Source organism: Panulirus ornatus, chromosome 28 (assembly GCF_036320965.1).
Source record: "Panulirus ornatus isolate Po-2019 chromosome 28, ASM3632096v1, whole genome shotgun sequence".
Lineage (NCBI taxonomy): Eukaryota > Metazoa > Arthropoda > Malacostraca > Decapoda > Palinuridae > Panulirus > Panulirus ornatus.
This window is the reverse complement of record NC_092251.1, coordinates 13,568,664-13,578,633: the sequence shown is the minus strand read 5'-3', so window position 1 is coordinate 13,578,633 and position 9,970 is coordinate 13,568,664. Positions and strand designations below refer to the sequence as shown.

The 9,970-nt window shown below is 43.5% G+C and overlaps 1 protein-coding gene across 1 annotated transcript; it reads left to right on the top strand.

The window, feature by feature from the left end:
• Positions 1 to 581: 581 nt before the first annotated feature.
• Positions 582 to 2,488, top strand: LOC139757730 (uncharacterized). Its single transcript, XM_071678482.1, has 3 exons — positions 582 to 887; positions 1,227 to 1,357; positions 1,954 to 2,488. The coding sequence occupies exons 1-3, from the start codon at positions 876 to 878 to the stop codon at positions 2,114 to 2,116; spliced, it is 306 nt and encodes a 101-aa protein (XP_071534583.1). The 5' UTR covers positions 582 to 875; the 3' UTR covers positions 2,117 to 2,488.
• Positions 2,489 to 9,970: the final 7,482 nt, after the last annotated feature.

Genomic DNA, 9,970 nt, shown 5'->3' with positions numbered 1-9,970 from the left:
GTTACATCGCTGTGGTTACAATTTCGCTGCAGAACTTCTCACTCCGAATGAGTCCATCATTTCCCTATTAATGACTGCAAAACAACCCGTAAGTTACAGGAACCCCACAGAAAGAGTCTTAGGGTTGCATGAAATAACGACAGTTAAACAAGGAATCCGTGTCTAACATACATCCCCATCCGACTTTTCAACATGTGATGTTTCACAATTGTAGTAATGAACTAAACAGTACTTGTGTGGCCATATGCTTGCTCTTATAATCACACTAGCAATGAGGTCAACACCGATTGTTTCAAGTTTCGTTTCTGACCTTTACATCTTCTGCTGATTGAGCCTCTATATGAAAAATGTTGATCACTGATGAGATAGTGTCTAGCTGCCACTGACCACCATCCCAGACCTATGTCTTCCTCAAGTACGAATCGCAAGAGACCTCATATACATAACTAATGTCTCTTTACTGAAGCAGAAAGATAAACCTTTTCCCCGACAGATCAGACCGATGCGGCGTGGTCTTCCATGCGTGGTCTTCCTCCTTTGCGTTGGTATATAAGACCAACCGAGGCCCAGGTCTGCATCATAACACTCCCTCACCCCCTACAGCAAACACATCCTCTCTATAACTCTACAGGTGTTGGCCGATCTTGACTCCCACGTCGGGATCATCCATACCACAACTTTAATCATCCATCTCACGGATCTCCTAGCGGGAACATCCACTCCACAGCTCGACGGCACAGTTCTGTCACAGCGGATCTATCAGTCTCACGGCGGGATCATCCATCCACACCTCAACACTGTCTTGCCACAGTGGGATCGTCTTTCCCACAGCAGTCAACACAGCTCCTGCAGCTGGCCGCCATTTCTCGCTCATCATGAAATACTGTGTAAGCCGCCGTCATAGTCATCATGTGACTCAGTCAGACAACTGATATGTGTCAACAGTTTACTGGACAGCACACAGAGAGATCTTATTACGTTCTTTATGTCTATATGTATATCAGATCCTACTAAAACTAAACCCAATACTTGCTATGTACATTGGATCCATGATTTCTCAAAGCAACATAAACAGCGTCACTGCTAAACCATAACATGAAGGGCAGTAATGATTACAAGCTGATAGAATCTTGTCAGAATCCGAGAAGACGGAAAATTTTTACTTCATACACGATACATGTTTTGTTACCGGTGGACTAAGATGCCTCCTCTCTTCCCTCGGCCAGATTGCTGTAATTGTGATGGTTCTAGTGGCCCTCGTGGCCTCCCGCCCCGACACTATCCTCGACTTTGAAGGCGACGAACACCAACACACACAGACGGGCGAAGCCGGGGACCAAGTCGAGGGCTACTACAGGTGGGTCCAGATTATGGGTTGACGGTTTCAGGCAATGGAACCCAACAGGTGAGGCAAGGTTCTAGAGAGACTGAGGGTAAGTATATATCGACTGTTTTTAAATCGTAGCGCTTGATAAGTGAGTCGAGGTCGAGTGTTCCTGCAGATGGGTCGTCAAGAAGGCGCTGCACAGCTGACTAGGTCGGAAGTTCTTCGATATGATTCAGGGTTAAGGGCTCCTGACGATGAGGCAGCTTCTTCAGACAAATGAGCATCAGTATCCCACTTGTGAGTCAACATGTAGTGCCTCCTACAGGAAGGAATATACGTCAAGGGTCTACAGATGAGCGGTGGTTGAAGGGTTCTAGTATAGCTCTTCTTTTCGTAGGTTTCCAAGGGATTGGCACAGTTTTCATTTGTTTATAATCTCTCTCTCTCTCTCTCTCTCTCTCTCTCTCTCTCTCTCTCTCTCTCTCTCTCTCTCTCTCTCTCTCTCTCTCTCTCTCTCTCTCTCTCTCTCTCTCTCTCTCTCTCTCTCTCTCCGTTAAATTGTTCCTGATAGTTGGTCCTGATAAGAGACCGAGCTGTGCAAGTTGACAACATTATGTACTTTTCAGCTGGACGTCTCCTGAAGGTGTGGAGTTCTACGTTAAATACGTGGCTGACGAGGATGGCTACCGCGTGCTGGAGTCCAATGCCATCCCCATCAGTTCTTACGGCGCCAGAGCCGATGGCAACCAGGGCTCTTTCGCTGACTATGAAGGAGGTGAAGGTTATTAACTCCTGCAGCGGGTGATGCCAAGATCAACAGCAGGTGTCCTTCACTCTCCTCCTCACCCAAAGAGCCTGACGTAGTCTCTAATCTTTGTGTGCCTTAGACAAACTCAGTATTCCATAACCTTTGTTAATATTTAGTATTATCATTAGTGAATGAAATAGTACAGATGTTAAACTTATTAGTATAATTACAGAACACTACAGACAGGCTCATAACATGATTCAAATCATTAGATAGAGAATTTGTGTAATTGTATAGTGAACTCTCACTGAACTGATTGCAAACAAGAGAACACTGACATGGAAGCCTTTACTTTTCCTCCATTGTATTGTTCGACAATCAATGAATCTAATTTAAATAAAGATTAGAAATGAAATCCCAACCATTCTTTTTTAAACCTCTTTGAATAACAATTAAAGAAGTAAAGTCGCTCATATGTTCATATGTACTGCACGAACGGGATGACGCATGATTTGTCTCGTAAAGATAAAATGTTTTCCTATTTATCTGTCTGTCTGCCTGTATGTCTGCAGGCGTCAGACATGTAGTATAAGCAACAATGGCAGCACAATCGCGTGCCGCTGAAGTCAGTGAACTGTAATATTAAAGAACCTTCCAATATCTAATATCATGTATGAACACATGGAAGGCATCTATTACATATAGATGCGACAACAGCTTGCATGTACAGAGGCAACAGCAATAGCAGCAGCAGTGTTACAGTTGAACTTGTAAGTGGAAATTCTTTCGTGCCGAGTCTTGGATATACATAATCAGACGATAAAAACTAGTTCAGACAGGTTTAGACGTCGTCTCGTGTGTAGTGTTTGACTCGTGTATGTGATTACCTATTTGTACTGTGCGGGAAGGGCATTGTGCACACCTGTGGAGCCACATCTCTTGATATACTCTGCTCTCACGCACCGCTTTAAGATCTTTTTGTGCTTTGTCTATAGCAAGCTTGTTTTCAATCGTATCATTCCATTCATCCACCACAAAAATACCTTTTCACATCTTCCTTAACAAGTTTCTTGTTTGATTTCATGTTATGTCATCTAAAAATGTTGTATTTTGAAACGACTTAACATTAATGTTGTTTTCAGATATGAAAACACCATAAGGAATTCCTTAATGAAGAACGGACCATTGTTTAAGGAAAAATCAGGTGTCTGCTCTGTTCTTTGCAAAGTCTATAAAGAGAAGCGTAATTTGCCAAACGGGTAAATCTTTAAACGAGAGGATTCAGCAGCAGAATATTCTGTAAAGACAGATTCGGAATCAAAAGCAATATTCAGACATATGGAAGATTATTCACCTCCGATGTGGAGTCAATAACTGTTTACCCTTGTGCATCACTAACAGAAACGTTTATTGTTGAATCCTTTCCTTATCACAGTTAACAGCACTTTGACATGAATGAGGGAGAGTATAACCTTGATGATATTTCATGATGAAATGTGGGAAAATTAAGTAGACAGTAGCTGATCCAACTTCCTTTTGGCCAGGTTGAGGGACGGGTCACTTCACTGTTCTGGTCAACTTTTCCGTGTTTCTCAGAGCAATTGTTCCTTGTTTCCTCAGCTGTGTTGAAGTCTGGTATTGTGTATGTTTTCTTGTTCATGCTGGCTCTGTATCCTTGAAAATGACATGGAATACAGCCGAAAGCTTGGAGCTTCTGTGTTTATTTCTCCAGTGACTCTCTCTCTCTCTCTCTCTCTCTCTCTCTCTCTCTCTCTCTCTCTCTCTCTCTCTCTCTCTCTCTCTCTCTCTCTCTCTCTCTCTCTCTCTCTCTCTGTTTCCTATGAACAATTAACTTATCCTTTTTCACTGCAGATGTGTCGGTAACCTCGACCATGTGGAGCAATGAGAGATGTCTTCATCGGTTCGTAATCTGTTTAACACTAAAATGGAAATGATGGAGTTTAAAGGGTCTAAACCCACGTTGGACAGAGCAGAAAAGAGAAACATGGTAATTAGACAATTGGTAATACAGTCAGTAAACTATTATGAAAATAGATATGTAATTACGTTGGTAATATAACTTATGAAAAGGATTTCACACATATTGGCAACTGGATCGTTTTTAAAAGGAAGGAAGTGGAGAGATTGTGGCATAACCAAGTATCATGATGGAGCCATCTATGGAGGACGGAAGCAACAGTGGTGGTGGATGTCGCCTGTTGCACCTCACCTGTCATGTGTCGGCAGCAGAGGTCGGCCTGTAGCAGTAGAGGTGTGACCCAACTGCCTTCCTCTTCCACGAGATATCGTTGTCATAGTCGTTATCATCTGGGCACCTGTTTTCTCTACTGTCACCATCCCTACTGGTGTTGCCTTGATCGTCATCTTTAGCCACACTTTTGTGCTTTACCCTCAGGCTGGTATTGTCTTCATGACTGGATGACTTGTGTTTTTACTCTCATCAATGATGCTATTGTTTTCTCCTCAGAGGCAGTGTCATTATCACTGTCTTTAGCATCATCATCTTCATTACTATTGTCACTATCGTTAGTGTCACCATCCTGCGTGCTGTCGTTAGTAACATGGTCTTCATCACAGTCATTACCTTCATCATCAGCCTCATCATTATCATTAGCAGCGTCACCTCAGCGTCACTGAGTCAAGTGTCCCAGAGAGGAAAAGAGGTTGTGTGGCAAGCGTTGAGGGGCGTTGAGGGTCACTCTTCCCTGGACCTGACCATGCATACCAGGCGGTCACGGCCATTCGCCCCCAGTAACGCCAAGATCTACAGAGTGACGCAGAGACAAACTCAAGACACGCATAAAAATTTTGCTTCGTCAGGTAAATGTTAGGAAGAGAAAACGCCATCGTGACAAATAGCGAAAACCATGTTACGGTGGGGCAATGTCAACACCAGCAGGACACCCGAGAACTTCTGTCTCTGTTCTGACTGACAGAAAAGAGTGTCAGCCCTCCTGCCACGCCTCAGTGTCATTCCTTGGGCTCGTTGGCCAGGAAAATGTTGTGTCAGCTGATCCTCTCATAACTGGGAGTCAACAATACACTCCCTCACTACGTATGTAGGCAACTGTTATGATCATCGATGTATCATTCATGACGGAATTAAAATAAGAACACGTAATAAACTCAGTGAAAACTAAGACCTAAGATCCATTTGAGAAAAGAGGCAGTAAATACCAAGCCAGTGTTTGTAGATACTCACCAACAGGTCTTTCATGTAGGCATCGTCTTCGTGAGGGAGGTGACGGGGGCTGCCAGCAGCTGCTCCTGCCTTATACCCATGACAGGTGAGCAACCATGCACGACTCCCTGACACAAGCACCCAACGTAACATGCATTTCATTGTCAAAGATGCTACATTTTCCTCTCTTCAGCGCTGTTCTTATTTGATGACCTGCGCCATGAGGCCAAGCCTGATGGTGGCATTATCCTGTCACTGGACTTGTCGTCTCAAATGTCAAGACAACCATGACATTGAATGCTGTCATTATGACGACCTGCAGCCAGTGAAGTGGTGCGCTGGGCCTCCTGGAACCATCATCAGGCATGTCCAGGACCCACACAGTTGTCTGTGTTACGATAGGCGTTACGGTCTAAGATATCACCTCAGACTAGTTACATCATAGTGAGAAGGGAACAGTGTTTGCGATTTTTCTCTTTTAATTTCATCATTTCCATTATATAATTTTCTCTCTAAAAATCTGTAATCTAACCTTGGTTTAATGATGATGTGTTTGACCTGACCGGAAAGGGTTAGGTCAAACGCATTTTTACTGATGTCTGGGATTTAGTGAAGATAGCTTTTGAGCTGAAACATGTGTCATGTTAATTAAGGTCATTGGTGTCGAAAGTGCAGTAAAGATGACACTCGACCTGACCAGCAAGAATCAGGTTAAGATTCATCTTCATTAAGGGTCAGTAATGTCGAGGGCGAAGTCAAGATGATGTAGTGAAGCCTGGCTTTTGATCTGATCCCCAAGATCCCACTTATAGAACTCCAGCAGCTACGAGGCTGTACTCTACCTGGTCACAAGATAGCGTGAACTACTTTGCGGAGGGAGAGACCTCTACGATGTTGCAGCTAAAACTTTGCCCTGAAAATATTAGATAGTTTGCAGCAACGATTCCAAGTCTTTTCATTGCTCACATTTCCAGAAAGTATGAGAATATGCATTTTCATCTGTGAAATTCTCAAGTATGAGGGTCCAGGTGGCTGAAAATAATCTATGAACACATAACTCAAAACAAAACTGAAATATATGGATAAGAATACCATTTCACGTTTCATTCTCTTGATTTATTCGCCACAAAACCTATTGACTACAAACTTAATTACAAGTGACATACGCAACTATTACTATGTCAAAGTACAACAGCTAATGATAAATTAGGAAGTTCCAGTTTAGGTCTCAGCAAGCCACCAGGGAGCAGGTCTTCTCGTTTCACTAAGTCATACTCCTCAACTCGACTTATTTCTTTGGGGTCATTTTCGCTTCTCAGGGGTGGTCATCATCGTCATCCTTCCACCACATAGTCAGCAAAGGAGCCCTGGTTGCCATCAGCCCTGGCGCCATAAATGCTCACGGGGATGGCATTTGAGTCCAGCACACGGTAGCCGTCTTTGTCAGCCACGTACTTGACGTAGAACTCCACACCTTCAGGAGACGTCCAGCTGGAACATGCGTGATGTTGTCAACCTGCGTCATTTGCTTTAGATTTGTTCTCCAAACAGAGAGAGAGAGAGAGAGAGAGAGAGAGAGAGAGAGAGAGAGAGAGAGAGAGAGAGAGAGAGAGAGAGAGAGAGAGAGAGAGAGAGAGAGAGAGAGAGACTAGGGATAATTGGTACAAAGACCTCCTTCTAAATCACTTCTAAGACATTTATGATATCTACTCCTTAGCTAAAGCAAACCTCATTGGCCTCATTCTTCCTCTGCAGGAAGGTTTTTCTACTCTTTTCTGTGAGACTTCATCTGACACAGTAAAGAGCTCTTGACCATGATATACACATAGAAGCGATCGACAGTTAGTGAATTTTCTTTTTGTCTTTAAGAGGCTTAGGTATCTATATAGTCATAGGTATGTGCAATACTTTCTGATCTTGAGAGCTCTCGATATTGCACTTATTTCACTTACCTTCAGGAACCCTCAGTATGTAACTACACTTTAGAGCTCTCGATCTGCACTCAACATTTGTCCCTAGCTCACTTGTAAGACCCTTTATTACTGACCCACTGACCTTTAGGTGACCTAGAACCATGACTCAACAGTAGGAATCCTAGACCGGCAGCCAACTGCTGAGATCCTCAAACTCGACCCAACTTTGAAAACATTCATTTCACTTACCTGCGGCAGCCCTCATGTGAGGGAAGTCTTGACCGTCATTCATCGGTGGGACCCCACCAGTGAGAGTTTACATTTCACTTGTCTATGGAAAACTTTGACGTTGCCTCACCTGTAGGAACCCTCGACCTTGTCCCCGGCGTCGCCCCTCTGTGTGTGTTGGTGTTCGCTACCTTCGAAGTCGAGGATAGTGTCAGGGCGGGAAGCTGCGAGGGCCACAAAGGCCATCAGAGCCACAACAACCTGGTCAGGGAGAAAGAGAAGACCGTAACTCAGGTGGAACATATATCTTTATCATTTGAGGATAACAATCACGATTTTCTTTTTGTCGAATGAGCTGAACCGGCAGTGGCTACGTTAACATAATTCTCTCCTGTGACTTGACATACAGCCATGAAATATGGCATCTCGAATGATCAGAGATACTGGTACGTCACAAACAAGTATACAGTTCCTTTAAAACAGAAAATATATCTTTTTAGAAAGATGTATCAAAGGAGTTGTCGACTTCCTGGTTGAATGCCTCAAGTGTTGTTGATGTGTAGAGGATGAAAGAGTCTCTGTGGCAATTTGCAAGCAACTTTTTTTTCTCTGCGTTGCAAACACTCTCAGACTGACATAAAGGAAGAGTCTGAATTAATTTTCTTGTTCTTTTGAGCCTCATCTCTTGTATCATATTAAGACAGTCATGAACAATATTCCTGTGATCATCGTTATGGGACTCTGATCACCTTCACAGCTGGTGGGACTTGTTGGATTCACGCTGCGCGTAACACCCTCATACAAGCACCAACGAGTCTGCACTGTATGCGGCACACTTACAAATGTGACAATGTGTTTGCGTCGAAGGAACTGCGCTTTATGCAAGTTACTTACGCTTGTGTCAGTGGTTTTGCGCTGCACGCATACAACACTATCACAAATGTACTAAGAAGTCCGCGCTGCATACAAGACCCTCCCACATGTGTCAGTGGGTTTGTACTGTACACAACGCACTAATGCGTATCACAGTAGGTGTACGTGGGTGTGGAAGGTTTTTGACTGTGGGAATGTCATTAGAGTTCTTTGTTTTTCGTCAAAACATTAATCCTATAGAGTCCTGAAGCTGATGACTTAGGGATCATTTTTAGCTATGTATTCGAGTCCTGTCAACACTCGTGTTGTTGAGCACCATAATATTATTATAATCATAACGAATCATCCCATTGTTGGGTTGTCAGAGACGGCAGATAACCAAGATTAATCCAGTTCAAAGGAAAATGATCTTTATGAATGATAAACATACCTAAATTAGTTAATGATTTTTCAATATTTGACACATAATAGGGTGACAACTCACAGAACACTTCATGATGTGGAGGAGGTGGAACGGGGACGCTGCCGTTGCTGAGAAGTGTATGAAGACGTGTGGCAGGACTATATGTCAGAGGATCTTAGACTGAGAGCTGAGATACTTCCCATAGGAGGTGAAGACGAGGTGAAGTTCAGCTAGGGAGTCAGGAACGAAGCCACCACCATAGGGCTGCAGTGAGGTGTTTGCTGCAGTAAGTTAGGGCGTTATGTGGCGTAGACCTGGGCCTGGGCTGGTCTTATATAGCAACAGCTGGAGGGAAGAACACCACGCCTGGGAGACCACGCCTCGTCTGATCTTCTGCAGGCAGGTGGTCACGCAAAGATGAACCGAGCAAAAAAAAATATGAAATCATCCTCGGTCATGCTTCATCCGTGCACAGATCTGATGGTAACTCATACTTGATGCGAGGTTGGGTGAGACTGAGGCATTAATGAGGGTAGTCTATGGATACACCTGTCAAGGTAATTAACAACCAATCACCTCGCAGCTTATGAAGTTCAAGGTGAAGGTCAAGAGTGACACAATACGCAAGTGACCTTACATGATCGTGTTGTGAAGATAAGGTCGAATGTTTAGCTTTAGGTTCCTACATCATGATGAGGAGGGTTCAGTACTGACCTGGCTGGAGGGTTCAGTAGTGACCTGGATGGAAGTTTTAGTAGCGACCTGAATATGCGGGTTCATTACAGTCCATGGATGGGGAAATACTTGGTACGAAAATTGCTTGCCCATCCTGCACTTTGATACGTGAATTCTCTCTCTCTCTCTCTCTCTCTCTCTCTCTCTCTCTCTCTCTCTCTCTCTCTCTCTCTCTCTCTCTCTCTCTCTCTCTCTCTCTCTCTCTCTCTCTCTCTCTCTCTCTCTCTCGTAGAATTTCATGATTAAGATTATCATATGTACATGACAACACTAGTAGGCATCTAAGCTTTAAGTAATGTAGCAGTCGTGGTAGTAGTAGAAGTAGTACTAGAAGATAATGTTTCTGTTCCTCTTTTTCTAGAAATATTGTCAGCCTTTGCATAAGCACCATCAATGATAGCAGTAACTGTGACTGAAGCAGCATTGAATATATAATCCACTATTACTGAAGCAATATGAGCAATATTTACAATAAAAGACATATCAACTGGAGAAATATTTGTTTTCATTCCATTTTAGGGTCAACAACAGTAGCGGGGGC

What these genes read in the sequence shown, in the direction of transcription:
- LOC139757730 (XM_071678482.1), top strand. An exon ending in CAAGTCGAGGGCTACTACAG is followed by an intron (nt 1,358 to 1,953) that starts GTGGGTCCAGAT and finishes TGTACTTTTCAG; the next exon opens with CTGGACGTCTCCTGAAGGTG.